General features: G+C 44.5%; 1 protein-coding gene across 2 annotated transcripts in view; it reads left to right on the top strand.

Moving 5' to 3' along the window:
- LOC147724855 (protein FAM83H-like) overlaps window positions 1-22558 on the top strand; it is a 233759-nt gene that overhangs the window by 119407 nt on the left and 91794 nt on the right. For both annotated transcript variants that reach the window (XM_086966350.1, XM_086966349.1), the window contains exon 2: window positions 6463-6950. In XM_086966350.1, coding sequence (XP_086822476.1) covers window positions 6495-6950 — 456 coding nt within the window. In that variant the 5' untranslated portion in view covers window positions 6463-6494. The remainder of the gene's footprint in view (window positions 1-6462; window positions 6951-22558) is intronic.

Below are 22558 nucleotides of genomic sequence, written 5' to 3' on the forward strand. Positions count from 1 at the left end.
GGAGAGAAAGCACCTTGCGGTTGTAACACCAAGGGGGTTGCTGGCTGGTACTGCCCGGCACACCCACTTATCATCATAGGTTACTTTCTCTCCATACAGCAAAAGGAAGGTGTGTGTACTATCGTGAAAATCTAAAACCCAGTGAAGTAGAAAAGGACAGTGAAACCCAAGTGTAAATGCACTGTCAGGGCATAATGTCTTTACAAGTGCCCATTGGACCCCTGTGAGAATGCAAATATATAATTCTCACCATTAAAAACCGGTAAAGCTTACTGGCTCGAGGTCACTTTATTAAGTGCTGTAAGCTTTCCCAATTAAAAATGGTTTTGATCAAACCATAGTCAATCTACAGCGGTGCAAACGTCCCTGATGCACACTCAACACTTGTATCAGAGGCAGCGGCTGTGCATGCGTCCTCTGAATCATACAAGTACATCATGGGAAGCAGTGCAAGCCTTCATGCGTGTGCACACATGTGCTATGATGACTGGGTGGTGGTGCACAAGGGGGTGGAGTGTTTTTAGGAGCGGTATGTGATGTGTTTAGTGAATGACCATGTGTTAATGTAATGGTGTGTGACGAGAACACTTGTCCTCTCATTCTAGACAGTTTCCTACATGTATCAAGTAAAGGACTACCAAGAAATAATATGTCTTTCATTTCCACTCTGTTGACATGGACATACTGTGAATTCCAGTTCTTATGTTCCAACAGCATGGTGTATATAGGCTCCCCGGGCTTGTTTTGCCATCACGATCTTGTGCCTCATCGTATAAACTGTAAAAAAGCTGTTATTGTGGTCAGACGATAGAGCAGAAATGTACCCTCGATGGTAGTCAAAAACAGGGCACACGTGACCCTGTGCAATAGAACTAAGATGCCTCCCAAGCAGCAGCCATGTTAATGCCAGGCAAACTCTTGATTTCAACGTGCTTTCATAGTGTACCTGTGTGCCTGATTCAAACATGGCCACCAATCAGTGTGTGCATTTTTTGTTTGAAAAGTCTTCTTTCTCTGGCAGATGCTTGGGCAGAAAGATTTTGCATTGAAAGTGTTGATAAGACATGTTCCATAAGATTTAGTTTTGTAAATTTAAAGATGACAAAATATTGTGCAAATCAATAATGTGATCCTAATTCTGAAATCTTCATCAGAGTATTGACACAGTCTCAGGGTTTCTTTCGTTTTTTTGTTTACAATTGTTTATAATATTTCGAAGCTACTCAGTATAAAAATACAATAAAATGAATTAAATCATTCATAGAAAAGCATTCAACAACAATATCTTATGCAATGTTGTTACAAGAAAAAAAAATGAAACAACCATACAATGAGTACAGTTGAAAGAGATCTAATAAACAACGTTTGTTGATTGAACTTACCGCAATAATAAACTATGCAAAGGTATCTATAAAAATATGACATGAAGGGGAAAAACTAGGACACAAAAAAATCAGGGTTCCTAAAAGAGGTGGATTATCTAAACAGTTCAACAATTCCAAAATTCTGTGGCAAACCTGTGAACTAAGAGATTCCAAACCCTATTCGCACATCACCAATACATGTGTCGATTCTCTGAAAGCAGAAAGAAATACTCCTTCAAAATGTGGCTCCCTTCTGAATATTTATTCTTGCCCAAGCCACTGGGGATTATTTTGTTTACCTTGGAAGGATAAATGGCTCAGTAGAATCCCTGTGTCCGGTTTTAGCACTCAGGGGAAGGGTTGGGTATTTTAAAAAGGACTGGGGGCCGGGGGGAGTCACGATGGGGTCTAGTTTTAGGGTTCAGGGCAGGGGTCAGGTATTTTTAAAAAGGGCTAGGGAAGGGGTTTCGCACTGGGGTCTAGTTTTAGGGTTCAGACTAGGTGTCGGTTATATTTAAGAAGGGCTGGGGGCAGGGGTCACCGGGGACCGGTTTGAGGGCCGGCGTCAGGGAAAACCTTTACCACGCATAGGCCCTTAACGTGCATGCCTTTACGGTGAAATTTGTTGTAAAGACATACATGGTAAAGGCACATTTGTTATAAAAATAATTGTGTGGTAAAGCTTAAACGTGGTAACGGCATTTGTGGGTTATGCATGTGTGGTAATGGCATGCATTGCAAAGGAATGCGTTGCACCGTCATACATTCCCCTGGTCGCTGCATAGATAGCAACCCCCACCAACCCTGGTAATGAAAGACGCGAGTGTCCCACTGCCTGTGGTTGTCGGTGTGCATTCACTCGTGGCCCTGTCCGCCTTCATGGATGAGGACACCTTACACGAGACCTTTAGTTCATCTGACTGGTGAGTGCACACAGACCTAGGAGTCAGCAGGAAGGGTTTAGAGCCAGGGGCAGCTCCTGGGAGCGCCACCGGTGTGTCTAGCCTGGGAAATGCATCTTAGAATGTGGCTCGACTTCCATCTTCCACTAGGGCTTAGTCAAACTTCCTGTGCCTTCTACTAGAGGTCAACCTCCCCACACCGTCCAGTATGGTTAAATCTCCCCACACCTTCCAGTAGGTTTCAACCTCCCCACCGGTTCCAGTAGGGTTCAGTCAGGTTCAGTCTTCCGGTAGGGTTAAATCTCCCACACCTTCCAGTAGGTTTCAACCTCCCCACCGGTTCCAGTAGGGTTCAGTCAGGTTCAGTCTTCTGGTAGTGTTAAATCTCCCACACCTTCCAGTAGGTTTCAACCCCCCCATCGGTTCCAGTAGGGTTCAGTCAGGTTCAGTCTTCCGGTAGGGTTAAATCTCCCACACCTTCCAGTAGGTTTCAACCTCCCCACCGGTTCCAGTAGGGTTCAGTCAGGTTCAGTCTTCCGGTAGGGTTAAATCTCCCACACCTTCCAGTAGGTTTCAACCTCCCCACCGGTTCCAGTAGGGTTCAGTCAGGTTCAGTCTTCCGGTAGGGTTAAATCTCCCACACCTTCCAGTAGGTTTCAACCTCCCCACCGGTTCCAGTAGGGTTCAGTCAGGCTCAGTCTTTCAGTAGGGTTCATCTCCTCACACTTCCCAGTAGGGTTCAGTTGGGTTCAGTCTTCCAGTAGGGTTCAATCGCCTACATCTTTCAGTAGGGTTCAGGCAACCTGCTTAAACATCCGACTGGAGTTTAGTAAACCTGACTACGCCTTCCGCTAAGGTCCAATCTCCCCACAGCTTCCCCTAGGGTGCAACCTCCCCACTCCCAGTGTGCCTGTGGTTATTAAAGAAGGCCCCACGCGGCTAACATGGCTGCTCGCTCTCTGCGGCCTTCTAAAGTCTTCAGCGTCAGTGGGACCATCAATGAACAGTGATGTGTGTGACAGCCTCTCGCTTTGAGGTTCTTCCTTGCTGAAAATGCTTTTGGCCGCAGGGAGTGGCTACGTACATAGTAACTAGGCATTTGTTGAAATAAGTGGCTGTTTATTGCAACTGCGTAGGCACAACCTACCCTGGAGCCGGTGTGTGCATTCGAGGGAGTAATTAAAGCGTGATGACAACACCAACTGTTCAAAGTGACAAATACGTGAGTTCCTTCAAAAATGCCCCGAGTAAAATGTATGCAAAGCGCGCAAAGTTCATGAATGCTGCGGCATTCTTCGATGGTACAATTCGTCTACCGTTCTATGTTTGCTTAAGTCGACCATGTGTTTTTTCCCTCCGGCCTGCAGAGTAAATGTGACATCTTTGTTGTGTTTGGGCCAACCTGAGCGCTGAAGAAGCGCATAGAAAGAAGACACAGGAGGCTCCTTGTATGTATGTGTTATTGTGACATCGCCACCCAGATTTATTAGGAAAACGACATCGTTGTCGCGCTGTAATAATTTATTACAGTGGAGTAGTGGCATCAGAATGCCTTCACCGGCTAACAGTGTGAACAGTTTACTGGAAATAACCCTCAATCGCGAGCTGAACATTTAATGGGAAATCCATGTTTTAGCGTCAGAGATTCCTTTCTTCTTTAACTTCTGTCCGGAAAATTCAGAATAATCAAACTGTTTATGGTATAATGTTGATTTAACTGTTCGAGTTCAATTCAGGGGCAGACATCATAAGACTCAAAAGTAGCTTTAATTCTGACCTGCATTAAACTGCTTAAGAGTTGCTGTTTGCAGGAAATTACAAAGTGATTATTGTTTCGTTCCACGTGAATTATATTTTATCTGTAGCCAGAAGATTTTGGTTTGAAGGATCAGAAGGCCAAGAACTGAAAATACCCCCACTTTTTATAAAACGGACCCCCCAGAGTTCTCTGACCTTGTAAGAGGGAGCAGTGTGTCTTTTTTCTGTTTCAATTACTTGCAGGGTTTTTATAATGCACTGTTGGGTGTACTTTATTCCATCCGTTTTTGAGCTTTTTATATTGCATCAAACATGTGGCATGAATTTACTTGAGAGTTCTTTGTAACTAATGGGATTGGATCACAGATAGGTTTAGGCATGTCAGTGAGAATCAATGGCATTGACAAACGCTGATATGGGTTTAGAAAGAAGAAATTTTGGTGAGAAGGCAAGCTAGACCCCAGATTTCTGTCTTCAGGTGTAGTTTCCAGTTTCCTTTCTTCAGGGGTAGTTTCCAGCTTCCTGCTACCAGGGGTAGATGCCAGTTTTCTGTCTCCAGGGATTTATCCACGTTTCCTGTCTTCTGGTGTAGTTTCCAGTTTCCTTTATCCTGGGGTAGTTGACATGTTCCTGTCACTCGGGGTAGAACCTAGTTTCCTGTGTCCGATGGTAGTTTCCTGCCTCCAGTGGTGGATGCCAGTTTCCTGTGTCCGATAGTAGTCTTCCGTGTCTCGTGGTAGTTACCTGTCTCTAGGTATAGATCCCACTTTCCTATCTCCAGGGGTAATGTCCTGCTTCCTGTCTCTAAGGGTGCTGTCTCTAGGGGTAGAAAGCAGTTTCATGTGTCTGGTGGTAGTTTTCTGTCTTCAGGGATAGATCCCAGTTTTCTATCTCCAAGGGTAGTTTCCTGCTCCCTCTTTCCAGGGGTAGATCCCAATTTCCTCTGTCCACTGGTAGTTTACTGTCTCCAGGGCTAATTGCCAGTTTCCTGTGTCCGGTGGTAGTTTCCTGTCTTTCGGGGGTAGATCTCAGTTTCCTGTGTCCGGTGGTAGTTTCCTGTCTTTCGGGGGTAGATCCCAGTTTCCTGTGTCCGGTGGTAGTTTCCTCTCTCCAGGGGTAGATACCAGTTTAATGTTTGCATGGGTAATTTCTAGTTTTCTCTCTCTATGGTTAGATCCCAGTTTCCTTTGTCCAGTGGTCCTTTCCGCTCTTGTGGGTTAGATCCCAGTTTCCTCTCTCCAGAGGTAAATCACAGTTTCCTCTCTCCAGAGGTAAATCACAGTTTCCACTCTCCAGAGGTAGATCTCAGTTTCCTCTCTCCAGAGGTAGATCCCAGTTTCCTCTCTCCAGAGGTAGATCCCAGTTTCCTCTCTCCAGAGGTAGATCCCAGTTTCCTCTCTCCAGAGGTAGATCCCAGTTTCCTCTCTCCAGAGGTAAATCACATTTTCCTTTCTCCAGAGGTAAATCACAGTTTCCTCTTTCCAGAGGTAGATTTCAGTTTCCTCTCTCCAGAGGTAAATCACAGTTTCCTCTCTCCAGAGGTAGATCCCAGTTTCCTCTCTCCAGAGGTAGATCCCAGTTTCCTCTCTCCAGAGATAAATCACAGTTTCCTCTTTCCAGAGGTAGATCCCAGTTTCCTCTCTCCAGAGATAAATCACAGTTTCCTCTCTCCAGAGGTAGATCCCAGTTTCCTCTCTCCAGAGGTAAATCACAGTTTCCTCTCTCCAGAGGTAAATCACAGTTTCCTCTTTCCAGAGGTAGATTTCAGTTTCTTCTCTCCAGAGGTAAATCCCAGTTTCTTCTCTCCAGAGGTAAATCCCAGTTTCCTCTCTCCAGGGGTAGATCCCAGTTTCTTGTGTCCAGTGCTGCTTTCCTGTCTTCTGGGATAGAACACAGTTTTTCTCTCTCTAGCGGTAGAACCCAATTTCCTCTTTCCAGGGGTAGGTCACAATTTCCTCTCTCTAGGGTCTTCGGCTCACTTTGTCTTGCTGGATGTATAAGGTTTGTCCATAGTACAATTGTTCCCTTTCACCCAGATCACAGATCTCCCATCTCTACCCAAGCTGGCCTGCCACATCTTCTCTCCCCTCTGGTCCTTGAGGGCCCCATGGTGAGGTCTAGTAAGATACACCTCTAGCAGATGAGTAGTCAGGAGGCTGTTGGCAAAAACTAACCTGCATCAGATGCCATCCTGAGACTCCAAGGCTGGCCCGCCTCATGCTGGTACTCCAACCTCGATGGTGATGATAAACAAGCATTGTTTGGTGGTGACCGTGTGCCACGAACAGTCTGCCCAAGGGGAGCATTGTCTTTTTTAGCGAATACCTCCTGCCAATCTGCGATAAGAAAGTAGGCCTTGGTTTCTGTGAATGAATGTAGCTCCAGCATTCTGTAAATAACTTTGTTCTAACAGCTATCTCTTGTTTCCCCCTCTCCAGGTCGGACCAGTGTCCCAATCTGCTGGTGAGCCATGGCGCGCCGGTCTCAGAGCTCCTCCCAGGGGGATAACCCCCTGGATCCGAACTATCTCCCGCCACATTACAAGGAGTATTACCGAATAGCCATCGACAGGCTGGCCGAGGATGGGCCGGAGAGCTACACGGGCTTCCTATCGGACGAGGGCCTCCCCGACTTCCTATGTGAAATGGAAGTGGATCACATCACAAAAAACATGCAGAATCCTCATTATGCACCGCAGGAGGCCTCTGATGAGGATCCCTTATACAACAGTGACATGGATGTGGACGGCTCCTCGGGCACTTACTGGCCCATGCAATCGGACATGGCGGCCCCTGAACTGGACCTTGGCTGGCCAACGTTCTATGGATTTCAGGGAACTGAGGTGACAACGCTCATTCACCCGCCGCCACCAGACAATCCCAGCATCAAGGAGGAGGCAAGGAAGATGATCCGATGCGCTCAACAGGTATGAAGATTGACAGTGATAGTGCTTTGCTTGTGGGACAGAGGACATTTCTGTGGAGACTGATAGTGGTAGGGGTTTGCTCTTAATACAGAGAAAGTAATGTGGAAGAGCAGTGGAAAGAATATGAGTGACCAGAGTGCAAATCCTTATACAGCTTGCTTCTTCCTATTCTCTACTGTGATTGGCAGCGAGGTTAGGGCGATGAACTTTCCATCGTATCTACCCCCCACATGACCTACTTGCTGCTTCCCACAATGAATCCAACAAGGTAAGGTGGATTTGTAGAGTACTGCCTGTCACCAATGAGGGTCTCCAAGGTCATCCACTCATCTCGCTCTACTTTCCTTGAATTCTCTCCTCTTCACACACACATTTCTTATCACTCGCTCAACCCAGCTCACTCCAAATTGGTTCCCGCCACTCAACCACCAGCTCCACCCTTTGGTCCGAATCCCACATGTATTCCAGACACACGCAGTCACTTGTCTCCCATTCCAGCCTTGCCTGTTTCTTACTCTCTCCTACCAAGGTTCCTCCCCTCTCTTCTAACTCCTTCAATTTCCAACCATATTAGCGAAACTCAATTTAGAACAAATCTGATCCCCCCCCCATCCATTCCTCCACTCACGAAGTACATTGTCTCCTACCTACCTCGTGCAGGTGCCTTCTCGGCACCACGTCTCATCCTGTATACCTTCTTCTAAAAAGGATTTGCGGCTTGGTACCTACACAGCCACATTGCCGTACCAAGTTTCAACAAACACAACCCACTAACCTACTTCAACAATATCCTTTCTCACTGTTTTCCAGAATGGTAGGCAGATACAATAGATTTGGTCTCGTTTTGTTCACTATTGACTCATCATAAAAATATAAAGAAGGCCTCATGTGGACGTAAAATCCCATCAGATCTTCTCCAAGCAAATGCAATTCTTTGGACTCCCGTAATTGACAAAGTAATGTATTTGGATGTGTAAACCAATTAAGTGTTGGTAATAATGCAGTACAAACCTAGCCAGAGAGCGATGGAGTTCTGAGGAGAATTCCAGCTTGCCAATGAGACTCTCCTTGAAGAGACGGATATAGTGAGGGGCAATGTTGAGCTGTTGAGTGAGGCTATGCCATATCTTGGGGATTTTTAGTTTTTGTATGTTTTTGGTTTCGTGCCTGCACAGGAAGTGGCTCTTTGTGTTTCGTCCGTCAGATAACCAAGTATGGTTGCTTTGTATGTGATGTACTAGTTTTTGAAGACAATGGCAGTTCTCGGGGAGGGACCAGGAATATTCTTTAAGGTAAATTAATATCCAAGTGGGCATGAAATCTGGTTCAGGTAGATAAAAATTTACTTTCTCCAGCAGTAAGAACTAGATGCTTTCTGTCTGGACTTTCCTGACAAGGTAACCCTTTGAAGGAAAGCTCAGTGTCAAGACTGAAGAGTTTTTAATGCTCATGGTGAGAGGACGAGTCGCTTTCTGTTTGAAAGTTATTCCTGGATCTGATTTTCTCGTGTGTTTGCAAAGCAATGGGAATTTGTTTGGGTCAGTTTAGTGGCAGTCAACTGAGGTGGTGAGGGAGCTTCATTCAATGCAGCTGTATTTGTAGAGCACACTTTTGAAGGAAAGAAGATACTTCTTGTGTTGCTAAATAGGAATTTGAACAGGTGCATAAGCTAACTAGATTTCATTCAAATAACTATACCTGTAGTAGATTTGAGTTAGCTGATGACACCTGAGGACTATCTAAAAGAGACCAGGCTGCCCTATGGGTCCCTATCTTTTTTTTCTCTTTATAAATGATCTATCTGAGTGCGGTTCGTCAGGAGCAAAAAGGCGGAGCTCCCCTGGTTTAGTCACGATCACGTACTCCGCTACGTTCTTGCACGCCTCCTGACTCTCACTGCCATTTAATTCTAAAAAAGCAAGGTGTCTTTCCTAAAATATTGCAACCTTAGAGATTTCACAGTTTAAGTAAGAAACAAACTCAGACGTACCTAAGAATGTTGTTCAATAAATCTGTATATAAGGGCAATACGTTTAAAAACCAAGGCATACGTGTGTTCCATATTCAAAATCGACCTGGAAACAGGCCAAAGGTAACAAAACAATGTTCTGTAGCGGGATGGACACCCTGAACTCTGAGGCAATACATATTGTTCCGACCTGCCCTCAATAAATACATATTCTTCTATGTGGTTTTGGGCACAGGTTCTTTGACTCCTCGTCCCAAGTAGACTTGGGTATCCATAGCTATAATGGTGAGTACAACTACTCGGGGAGCTCCTGCTATGGGACATATTCAATTGGGATTCGTCAACTGGTTGATTCTCAGAACCCGCCCAGATTTGTCCATCTTAGTTTGATACCGACTAAAAGTGGCTTTCCAGGCACACAATTGGCAACATGTCATACATTCATCCTTAATAAATCAAGAATGTTGGTCTACAATAGGTTTAGATTTCTAAGAGATTGTTGGCAAAGGTGTCCTGTTCACTAATTGAATGGAGGGAAAATTCAAGAATGACTGAAATGTTCTGGACAACGCCCATCCGCAAGTGTCAAAAGGACTTTGTGCAATGATCAGACAAGCTCCACATCCAATCTTGGAAATTCCGGTGTGAACAATGGTTGCATTTGTGATCTGTGTTTTCTTTTTCCAAACCTTTTTTTATACATAGCTGAAGTCACTGTGGCAGAAGCTTATTTTTAGACATTTCAATATTTCCACAGTCTGGTTATGTGTGCAGTGCTTAACACCAGCGTTCAGTCCCATTCTGCGTGGTCCCAAATCTACCAACCATGGGAACTAAGGCTCAGGAAGAGCGAGTACACCTAGTGCAGAGGACAACAACTCATTCTGTGTGAAACCCCTAGGCAAGTCATTGATCATCTATTTCCAGCTAAAACTAAAATGATATCCACCTTTGGGGGAATATCCACAAATGTGAGTCACTGTAGTGAAAGGTTATTGAGGACTCAAAGTATGTTTGTGCATTGCTGCCCATATGCCCATACTGAAACATTCAGGTGTATATTTGAGATGTTTTCTTTATTGTGTGGAATTATGAATAAGGAATAGTCCCTGTAACTTCATAAGAAGAGCTTCTTTATGTCTTGACTTGAATAGCACACCCTCACTTACTAACTAGACTAGTGTAAGTTTATACTATTCGGCTGTTACCGCTCCACAGCCCCATTAACTCTGTATAGACTGAACCATGGAACTGACCACCTCACGCCCCCTTGTGTAGACCAATAGACCTCACCTCACCCAACAGATGGTCCAAACGATTTATGAGGAACGAGCAGGTCGGATCTCCGCCCCTGCTATTTCACTCGCACATCAATGGAAGACGTTTCTTCCACTACTAGCCATTTGACTAGATTCTCACTCCTAACAGTGGGCACAGTCAAAGACCTGCTATTAGCCACTAAATTAGGGTCCCCGACATACCCTTGTCCCCGGACATATACATCTGGGCTCGGGTAAAGTTAGTACTCTACTAACCCCTCTCATGAATAATGCCATCAGGACAGGATACTTCCTTGATTCCTGGAAGAAAGCCTGTATTAAATTAGACCCATCCTAAAGAAACCTTTCCTCGATCCATTCGAAGTTAAGAACTACCGTTCGATCTCTTGTCTAACCCAGCGGCCAAAATTTTGGAAAAAGCCATTAACTCAGATCTAAAAGGTTATCTTTAAACCAATAACCACCTAAATTCCACCTTACATGGTTTTCGATCGCGCCACTCTACGGAGTCAGCGCTAATCATGGCCACTGAGGAAATCCATTTGCTAATTGATGGTGGAGGCAGAGCCGTCCTTATCCTACATGACCTATCAGCTGCATTCGACATAGTAAATCACATGGTACTTACGCAACAGCGGAAGGCAATAGGAATAAGGATGCTGCATTAACCCATTTCCTGACAGCCAGAGAACAGAGAGTGTGCTGGGACAACCTCAAATCTCCCTCTCCTGTGGAGTTCCCCTAGGTTCAGCACTGTCGCCAACTCTATTCAACATTTATGTGACGGCTCTGGCTAAACTAATTAGGGTTCATGGCTTCTTGCAAGTATCGTACGCCGACGATACACAAATTGTTATTTCCATTTCCTCGTGTGCGGATAATTCCACAGTTGTCTTGAGCATGGAATGGATGCATAAGAGTTATCTTAAACTAAATACGGATAAGACAGAGGTCATGGAATTTGGTAATGGACCTCCTATTTGGAATCTAGCATGGTGGCCGGGGGTGGCAGGACCCTGTCCAGTCCCAGTATAAAAAGTGAGGAAGTTAGAACTTCTGTGTGATGCCCAGTTAAACTTCTCAGGCCAGATTAACCAGGTGACGTCATCCTGCTACTTTCTTCTTAACATGGTGCGTAAAATCTTGCGATATCTTCCTTTAGACCTTAAAAATTCAGTTGTGGTTGCCCTAATTCTCTCTCGAATTGATTATTGCAACGCACTGTGTTTGGGCGTTGAGCAATGTCAACTGTCAAAATTGCAATCTCTGCAAAATGCTGCAGCACGAACTTTGCTCAATATTCCTAAATACCCCAATATTCCGAAATACCACCATATCTCTAGCTCTATTAGGAATCCTTACTGGCCTCCAGTTAGACAGCAAATAGAATTTGAGGCATTCTGATTGGTGCATAAACCTCTCTATGGTGGAAGGCCACTGGAGTTTCAGAAACTATTTCAATGGTACACCCCCGCCTGAATCTCAGATCGGCCAATAAAGCACTGGTTCGGATCCCTAAAATCAATAAGGCAAGATGGGGAGGCAGATGTCTCATACATCGAACATCGAAGCTCTGGAATGAGTTACCAGCCCATTTTAGGCTTCAATCATCCAGACCCCAGTTTAGGAGATTGGTCAAAACCTGGCTATTCCCTTCACAGGAATGACCTAGTGTCTCTTGGTTCATCGCCTTTCTTTGCAACCCCTGCGCCAAGTCGCCTCAGAATTAATGCGCTCTATAAGTCAATTACTTACTTACTTTACTTACTTACATTTGCCTCACCCTACATGCACAGTCACTAATTGGAGGACCTACTATTGACAAAGAATTTACAAATTTCTATTTCTTTCGAGTCCTTTTAATGTCTTCACAATATAAAGTATGCCCTAGCTCCTCACCACTTCACTGCCATCTTCAGTGAATGCAAATGCAAAGTTACCATACTTATGTTTAAGCCCCATAATAGGATACACATCCAGAACAAGTTGATTAAAGAATGTCACACTCCATAGACAAAGTCACTACATTGTTCCTAACTTTCTTCATCATCTAGCTTCCTTTGAAAGATTTAACTATCCAAGCCCCCTGCTTGTACTTGACCCTACTTCACTGGGCTGTAGCTGGCCTGCTTCTGGGAATTTGATTCACAGACTAGTAAAAACCACTCCAGGTTTAATGATATTCAAGCCATGTGAATGCACAGAACACAGATTTATGTATTAAGGAACACTATTTACCCATTCGGAAATGTGGCTAGAATTTGGTATTGGGTGGCTTGCCCGCCGCTGACCTGGTTATAAAGACTGTTGAGGCGCCCTAAATGACACTTGAGTTGCAAATTGGGTTGACATCTTCATTGCCCTACTGTGCTTTAAAAAGACCTACATTTCAATTTTTCCAGGCAATAATTTTACCACTGTTCCTTTTGCCTTTAGTCTAAAGCTGGCTTTGCGTAACAGAGTGATGCCCTGGGTTACTGGTCCAACATCCAGGCGGTTCCTCAGTCTACTCCGCTGTGCCTTGAAGGAGCCGATTCACCCATATACCCTACAAATAAGCACTTGCACCATTTAGGATTATGCTTATCTCTTCTGACGCCCAGCAGCCAACACTAACTGTAAAACAACAATCTGAAAAAACTACATTTCCCAAGACTCTCTGGAAACTAAAGGACAGTATGTCGCCGTTTCTCAGCCGATCCACTCTCGTCCTCAAATGGCCCTACAGCCACCATTTTGTTCTCCCTCTTCTTGGAAGAGCTTCCGAATATCCAATTGTCGTAATCCACGTCCCTCTTCTTCTTTAATATATTGTCCAGTTCATCTATGACTCCTTTTATAAATTTGTTATGTTTCCCACAGTACCGTACAAAAGCATAAGTAAATGTTGGTTCATAATATATCATATTGCATATTTTAATATTTTCCTATCCTTTTGTCTTTGATCCAGTTTTTAATTTTATGTTTCAGTTTTATAAAGTCTTGGTCAAAATTAACAGTGTAGAATATCTTTCTTTTTCACTGTGACCTATTGTTGGGGGACGTCCGCCGGTTTCATCAACAAATCGTCCCAGTCAGCTAGATTTTCCATTAATGTGTCTTATATCTTAAAAATCTTCATATGGTCTTCGTCAGCCATCACCCATTCAATTAAGTCCCTTTTCCGTTGTTAACATTTCAGAGGGTAAGGCTTACCCATTGTTCTTTTGCTAGGACAGTGCCCAAAGATGTGATTCATATTTTCATTTTGTAATTTTTGTTGATGGGAAAATCCTTAATAACCATTGCTTCATGCACGTCATTGGTAGCGAACCAATTGTCATATGTAAACATGCCACTGCTTGGTCCCAGAATTTAGACACCCCTTGGCCTGCCTCCAGGGTGACGCGATCCCCCAAATTAGGTTCCACCCGGAGCAGTAGAGAGCAGTATTTTCCTGTAGAAATTGCTCAATTTGTGTTATCGAAAAGGCAGACGGCTCTATATGCCCTGCCGGGCAGGACGCTCTGAGACTCTGTGACCCTGTCTCCTTGCCTCCTCGGCCAAACCCAAAACCATGATTCAGAGGCTTGAGGGGTCAGGAAGATTCACCAAACCTCCATGAGCGATCAGTCCCATTTTTCCGTTCATGCAAACGTTTCCACATGAAGGTAGAACAATATCAATTTTGGGCAGAAAGATCTTTGGATCTGGGGATGACCATGGGCATTCGACCTTCAGCCTAATTCTGGCCTCTTTTTCAAAAGGTTTGAGCTAACCTGCATTTAAGTACCGAGCCACCTTTTCTGAGACGGCCCAGTAGGACTTGGGGTGCTATACCTCACCGACCTCTACACAGTCTTCCTAGATTAGGTCTTCAGAGTCTCCAGGTTTCCAGCTTCCTGATCCTCTTCAAGACCGGTCAACTTCTTTCAGCATCATGCTGGGGGATCCAAGAGCATCCTTCTCAACTGGTGTATTGGAAACATTGGACGAGCCTTCTTCTACAATACTGGTTTTCTGAGCAACCAGGTTGCTGCATGAACGGGACCGACCAGCCTCTCACAATGAGGGTGCCTTGTGTTGGCCATTGAAGTCTCACCTGGCTGTGTATGCTTACACTTTCCCTGCACTGTAGCATGTATTTGCTCATCTTCCATACCTTGTTTCTGGGAGCCCTAGGTTCCCACAGCTCTGCTTCCCTGCGCACGAGGTGCCGGATGCTGCTAGGGGGCTGCTATTATTGAAGGTGCTTTCCTGAGAGTTTAAGTTCCTCCATTATTGCACACTGCTATGAAGACCAAACTGAAAGTCACTCATCCTCTGGATAAACATGTCTTGGTGCACTCACACATTGTGTTGTTGCCTCTTAGGGCCATCCCATCACTAAATTATTCTACTTTTTACTCTTTGTAAACACCTCTCACCTCTGAGGTCCTTGAGTCTCCGGCCCCAGGGAGTCTTGAAGGTGCGTTGATATTTCCTGCTAGGTCGGGATATGCTGTATTCAGAGCGATGAAATATAGTGATGTCTGGTCTGCTTTGAGTGATCCTCCAGGTAAGACGTGAGCATTCCATAAACAGATAGACAAGATGACATTCAGGCAGCATAGAGAGGAAGCTCTTTGGCTTCCTCACCTGTGGACCATCACAAGCTTGTAGTGCCCGGTGCCGAAGGCTGCAGGAGAGGACTTGGCCCAATCCACTTCAATGGCCCTGTAGAAGGGCGCCCTGCCCATGTGAAGGGCCTGTCCACACAGGAGCACGGAAACATCTGCCCCAGTTTTGAAAAGTCTGACTCACTGCAGTTCCTTCAGTCTCTATGGAGAGTGCCTGTAGAGATAGAAAAACAAATTTTGATACTAAGCGCACAGTGCTTAATAATAAAGAACATCTGAGCAGGAAAACATCAGTATTTCACAAACGGGCAGAAGACTCCTCCAGGTTTCCTCAGTGGGTGGGTTAGGAGCTCAAATAAAGAGAGATGTAATGAAAAATAGGCTACAATTATCTTCGGCTGCTGAGCAGTAAAGAAAGAGCACAAAATGGTGGATGTAAGGTCATGTGACGACAGGACAGAGATCGGATTGGCTGAGAGGCAGTCACATTTTAAAATTAATTTCTAGAAACTCTTCAGAAGCTTATCTTGATGTCGAGGTTTTACAGGTATTGTTCGGGTGCCGAAAGCTTCAGTTTAGAAAGATAAGCGTAAGTCTCACTTCCGATCCGGACATAACATTTACATACCGTGGCTCTGTTTTGAATTTGGCATTAATTAACGAAGCCTCTTTTATTCACTCATTCCTTTGTTCACTGACGGACCTGATATTACTACATTATTCACTCACTAATTGAATTACTAATTTATTAACTCATCACCGTATTTAAAACTAAAAGCACCCTTTCATTAGTTTAGTAGCGTTTCCACTTACCGATTCACTTACGAACGTATTCGCTCAATAATTCACGTAATACATGATTCACTTTACATGAACACAATACATTCAAGCGTTACCACATTTTACATTTTTCATTTTATTTATTTAATAAGGTTTTTGTGGAAGCCTCTAATCACAATGGGCGAACTATATCTGTGTGATGATCAAATAAAGAAAGGAGACGCTTGACAGCATTTAAAAGCCTCAGGTAGAGATGAGCAAAGACATTGAATGAAGAGACTGCTTGAGATGTCTAACCAGCAGATTTGTGTCGTGGGAAGTCTGGCAGCCAACTTACTGAACTCTAGCCATTAGACAGCCTTACCGTGTACATTTGCTAATTCAACTTTTCCATGTTCTCTCTATAGTTGATTTAACCTCATAGATGCTCGTAAACATCCCTCCCCAGTGCTGGGCTGTCCATTGGAACTAGTGCTGAATGGACGTCCAATTGTCGTGCGCAGCACTGGGGAGGTAGTGCTGCCGTCTGCCAACGCCCCGAGGCAGCACTTAAGGGGTTAAGGACACATTGACTCACTACTTCACGTAAAACGCATTCACTCACTAATTCAAATAAATGCATCTTCATAGGTTCACTTAAAACAATCCACGTAAGAACGCGTTCACTCCCTAATTCAATTAACACATTCTCTTGTTTACTGCTTTGCTTTCCAGTTGACCTAGCCTGCTCATTCACGAACCATGGGTTTCCTTGCTAATACTCAAAACATAATGCTCAGTCATGCCCTCATCCAGTTGCTTTCTCATGATCTCACTAATTCACACATAAACCTTCCGACTCGCAGTTTCACAAACTCATTCACCTACATGGTCCTCTCCCTTATTCGTTCTTTTGTTGATTTGCTAAGTAACTCACCCTGTTAGTAAGTCACCGAATCACTAAACGTATCCACTCACTAATGCATTTACTTACTAGCTCTCTTACTGACGTGCTCATTGTACCTCCCTTAACAACGGACTCGTTAACGCCTCAACATAGTAAGGACTGACCGCTAAAGACAGCCTTCTCTGCAGGGTGCCTGCTACCTGTAAGAAATGTAAACATGTGCATTTGGTTAACCCCTTCACTGCGGCGGCTATTCGGCCGCAGTGCTAAGGGAGCGGGGCGGCCGCGCGGCGGCAGCATGCTGGTGACGGAACCGCTCCGTCACCTGCCTCGGTTGAGCTGTGCTCATGACGGAGCGGTTCCGTCATGGCCCGGCCCGCCCCGCTCAATGGAACGCTCCGCGCAGGCGCGGAATTCGCGCCGCGCAGGCGTTCCGAGCGGGCCATGACAGAACCGCTCCGTCATCAGCACAGCACACCCGCAGCTGATGACGGAGCCGTTCCGTCATCAGCGTCCAAGGGGTTAATCTTCAAATCTAAAGGCTTCTTGAGAGCCAACATAGTAATTGCTACCAAAAAACATGCATTTCCCACAGATACATTTAAGTTGCATTCTTTTTCATTTAAGGTGTGTGCATTCTATTTTATATGCAGTTGCCTGTAGGTGAAAGGTTGACAAAATGGTTACAGAATATTTTGCTGTGTTAGCCACGCCTCTGACCCCATCTCTACACTCGCTGGTCACGCCCCCATTAAACTCAGAATCCAAGTTCCCATACTTTTCGTTATGCACTTCGACCGCTGCTACCACGAGCACAGAAACAGAGCGCGAGTGACTGCTCGCTGCTGCTCCTCCTGTTCTGTTGCATTTCACATGTTTTGAAAGGCATCCTCCGGTTCAGTCAGAATATCTTTATTCGACTTTTTGCAAGTCATACAAAAAACAAACAAATAAAAACATTTACATTACATACGATACATACAATAGTTCTATCTACATTATACAAAAGAAAGACCAACTAAACATTTAGAAAGGTTTGTGGTTAAAAAAGCTTTACATTTCATACCTTAAAATGCATAATAAAAAAGTCACTAATTTTAAGATAAGATTTGGCCAACAGATTTCGTCCTTGCGGCAGCTACCAAAAAGTTTGCCATACAAAAAGTAATGCGTGGGTTAGGTAAAAGTTGTAAAAAGAGCAAAGCTGGTCGCACTTGTACGAAGCCTGCTTCTTTCAGGATGGGAAGCAAGTATTTCTTTCTCTGCTCGTGATACAAACTGCAAAACATGACAAAGTGCAAAGTGTCCTGCACCGAAAAATTATCGCAGCTGCACGGTGGGGCCAACTCAGGTTTCTGCCAGCTCTTAAAAGAACCCAAGTAAAAATGTAGCAAATTAAATCTGAACTTTGTTAAGAAAAACCTGTGATAGGGAAATGTGACGAAGCTCAGATAAGGGGCGAGTGAGGGTGAGCAAACCAGAAGGCTATGGGCCCTTACCGCTGGTTTCAGCAATTCGTATTCCTCCCGCTGTGCTTCCTGCCTATCCCTGAATAACTTTTTGATAATATCTATGTCCTGTCCCCTAATTTTTTCCGGGGATGAAAAAAGTTCCGGGCGACCTAGATCTGCAAACATTTTAGCTATATAGGCCAACCATGGGATGCTATTATGTTTGTCCAGGGATAAGACGTCACGCAGAATTGTGTGGTTCAAAGGGAGATCTTCATTCCTCCACATTTTCATCCACAAAATCAGCGGTGCAAGGCTCAGGGTATCAGACAGATAGGGCAAGCCCACCTCTTTGTGAATAGAATACGTTGGGGTTGATTGTGGGACTGAGAGCAGAGATCTGATAAATCTGTTCTCTGCTCTCTGAATTGGGTCAATGTTTACATACCCCCACAAAGGGGAACCATAAGACGCTATGGCCACCGGTTTACTCGTGTAAATTTTCAAAAGGGCTTCCATGGGCCTGGCCCCTAGCTTACCAGCAAAACCCAATACTGCTGAAGACGACCTTATTACTGCCAGCCTTTTTGCTCTTATCTGAGGGCCCCAAGTTCCTTTCTGATCAAACGTTACCCCCAGATAGGGAAATGTGGTTACATAGGTGACGGGAACTCCCCTCCAAAAAAATGTTTTATGTCTTTTTTTGTTACACTCACGTCCCATTACCATCGTGTGTGATTTAGAGGCGTTAACCTTAAGGTCCAGACTCTCCATAAAAGAACCAAAGGCGTCCAGGAGATGCTGTAGGCCTACACCAGTACGGGCTATCAACACTGCGTCGTCCGCATACCGGAGTGCCGGTATTTTAACACCTCCTGCATGCGGAACGTTGGCTACCTGACCCCGCAGATGACCACCCAGCCCATTGATATAAATGGTAAATAGTAAGGGGGCTAAGATGCAGCCTTGCCGCACCCCCTTTAAGGATTTAAACAAAGGGGTGCGTCTACCGTCATTTGTAACTCGGACAGCTGCAAAAAGCTCCTGATGCAGGGTAGACATAAACACAACCAGTGACTCATCAATGCCCATCTCTAACAAAATCAGCCACAGTTTCGTCCTATTCACCAGATCGAAGGCCGAGGAGAGGTCCATGAATGCGAGAAACACGGAACCCTCCTTAGCCACTGTATATTTAGAGATCAGCAGGTGCAGATTTATGCATTGTTCAATGGTCCCTTTTCTTTCTCTGAATCCATATTGTAGTTCAGACAGCTCACCACAGCTCTCAACATTCTCCCTAAGTCTAGCCAAAAGAACTCTACCTAAGCTTTTTATGGTTGAGTCCAAAAGAGATATAGGCCTGTAGGAAGCGGGATCATCCCGGTGACCTTTGTTTTTATAAATGGGGACAATGGTGGATTTGGCCCAAGAACTAGGGGCTTGATTATCGTTAGCTGCGTTGAACACTTTTGGCAAAACCTCCGCCCACAATTTAGGTGAATACATGAAGAAGTCAGCAGGGACACCGTCAGGACCAGGTGCCTTGTGTCTTGTTGTAGCCAATAATGCTTTTTCCACTTCTTCGGGGTTAAACACAATAGGGTGTGTAGCTACCACAGGCAATATGACATTTTTAGATCCTTCGTCCTCACCCTCATAAACATTTTTAAAATGATTCAGCCAATTTTCGTCAGTGATCACGCAGTCCATGGGAACATTTTTATCATCGGAAAATAGAGGCTGTTTTATAATCTCCCAGAATCTCCTACTATCCTTCAACACTGCCGCTGAGAGGAGATTTTCCCATGATTCGCGTTTGATGGTATCCTTGCGTTTCTTCATGGCTGCCTTATAGTTTTTCCTTAGTCTAACAATGTCTTCTCCAACCCTAGGGGAGATTTTTAAGGCTGCCATCAGTGCTCTATGGGCTTTTGAACATGCAGAGTCAAACCAGCGCTTAGTTTCAGGCAATCCCTTTTTTGGTTTGGCTAAAAGGTCCTTAGCCACCTGGCTACAAATTGCCTCGTGCGCTGCTATTACTTCTTTACCTTGTGCGCCGGTTTTTTGACAAATGTCCACCTTATCTTTTATTTTAGGGAAGTTTTTTCCGTAGAAATGTTCCGGGATCACTTTGGCCCATTTCAATCGTCTATCTTGGTCGCAGTGCCTCAGGGGATGTACCGGATTTAGCACTGTTGGCGGTGCTCCCATCTGGTCTCCCCAGGCCACTTCAAGTAATACAGGGTTGTGATCGCTATAAGGTGATATGACTGTTGGATAATCCATAGTCCGGGTTAGGATGCCTTGTGAGACTAAAATATAGTCTATCACTGATCCGTGAGGGGTGCCAGTAAAGGTCGGCGCCCTCAGGCCCCTGTCAGGTTCATACAAATCGTGGTTAGCAAGAAATTCTTCTAGCTCGTACCCCTCTATAGAATGTTCAAAATGGGGTCCCTGTGGGGCCCCCTCATCATCCTCATTAACATTGTCACTACTTCCCTTACAGGCTAGATTACATAAATGAATATTTTGGAGACAAGGGTGCATTTTGCCTTAAGAAAGTAGCACTAAATGCAGTCACACTCACACGTATCTCTTGTGTAATTTTGCTGTCATTTCACGTAATCAATCACACTGCAGCAAATTACAAATTGCACACAACTCTAGTTTTCTTCTCTTCACTGGATGGTGCTGTAGGTTGTGTCAGTGAAGTGCTGCCAGTGTTAAGGTGATGTGGGCTTTCTTTCTTTGTCTTATGGTCAGTCTGGGGCATGTCAGGGAATGGTAATGAGGTGGGCATCACCCCTGCCCAGGGTTGTGTGTTGCATCCATGCATGCCTGAACAACGCGGTCATAACAACTACCGCTTCTTAACCACAAATGCCTTTACAACAAATTTAGTTGTAATGGCAAATTTGGTAAATGCATATGCGTGGTTAAGGTTCTGCTAAAACCCAGCCACCTGCCCTGAGTACGACCCCAGGCCTAAAAATACCCCAGCCCCCTGCCCTGAATCCTAAAACCGAACCCCTGCTCAAAATACGAACCCCACCCAGCCCTAATTACACCCCAACCCCCATGCCCTGAGTCCTAAAACCTGGCCCCCAGACTTGAAATTGACCCGACCCCCCCTGCCCTGAGCCCTAAAACCTTCACCCCAGAACTTGACCGACCCCTCCACACCTGAGACCTATAACCTTCACCAGGACTAAAATATACCACCCCCTGCCCTGAACCCTAAAGATTCCCTCGCATTAAAACGTACCCTATCCTCCATCTTTAAGCCATAAAACACGGCCCTGCAAACTACCCAGCCTCCTGCCCACCCTGAGGCCATAAACCGGAGTCCCCGCCATTTTAAGTACCCTGACCTGCCGCCCTGAGCCCTAAAACCTTCAAATGTTCCCCAACATAAAAAATAAAAAATGTAATAAAGTCCCCAGACATAAATAATAAAAAAAAAGCTCACCAACATTTAAAAAAAAAAATTGTTTATTAATAATCATAAAAGATCACTTATACAAAGAAACGAGATCAATACAAGAAGAAAGTATACAACACAATAAATGAAGGAAACAATTTAAAGATGATAAACTGCATATAGAACCAGCTATGATGAAATATGCAACAATTGTTAATATATTAACGTACAAAAAGATGATAAGATATTTGCTTATGAAAAGGAGATAAAACAATGATGGGAACTCAGGGAGGTTTAGCGACTTCTTGTTGAAAGGGGGATAGAGGCAGAGAGCGAAGAGCACATGTATCAAAAAATGAAGTAACTGGATCCCACAGCTGCTTCCGTTTGGGAGCCAAAGTAAGTGGATAAACATATTTCGTGTCGAGCCTATGGTTGTAACATACAGCATACCACCAAGCCTGATACGAGAGTTTAGTGAGATCCTCCCAAGCCTTGGTAATTTGCTGAAAAGCAACTGCAATAAGCAGATCAACTATTTTTATGCTGAAAGTGCAATGACTCCAAAAGGGGGATAAACTACCTAAAAAAAATGAGATATATGAAACGAGAGTGTAGTGCAAAAGATATTATTGATTTGAGACCATACCTTGATCCAAAACATGTGAACCGGAGTGCATTTGAAAAGCAAGTGTAACAAATCTGCATACGGTGCAGAACAAGTCCAACACGTATGTAATAGGTCAGAATATCTTTTACTAAGAGTTAAAGGGGTAAGTAGGAGTCGATTATAGATGAAAAACAAGTCTGAACAGTATTTGCAGCCCTGGAGGATTTCCGTATCCTTACCCATAGCTTATCCCACAATTCAACAGACCATGAAAGAGCCATATATTGCTTACTAACTGAGGAAAGTCATTCCTTATTTTATCATCATGACAGCCTGCTTTACATCGACGCTTCCCCAACATATACAATAAACAAATCGTACTCATCAAGCCGTTCCTCGTCCGGGCAGGAAGTCACCTCCGAACTCCACCCAGTCCGACCCTCTTCCCGAGTCTAGAGCGCTAACTACCACTAACGTCTATGCTTGGTAAAGACATATGCGTGGTTTAGACGTGCGCAGTTCCACCTGCATTGTTTAGCCATGGATTGTTTAGACCTCGTTGTTTAGGTTGTTTCCCATTGCACAGTGGTTATTAAAACGTTCAAAGCAG

This window comes from Lissotriton vulgaris, chromosome 4_1 (genome assembly GCF_964263255.1).
Source record: "Lissotriton vulgaris chromosome 4_1, aLisVul1.2, whole genome shotgun sequence".
Classification (NCBI taxonomy): Eukaryota; Metazoa; Chordata; class Amphibia; order Caudata; family Salamandridae; genus Lissotriton; species Lissotriton vulgaris.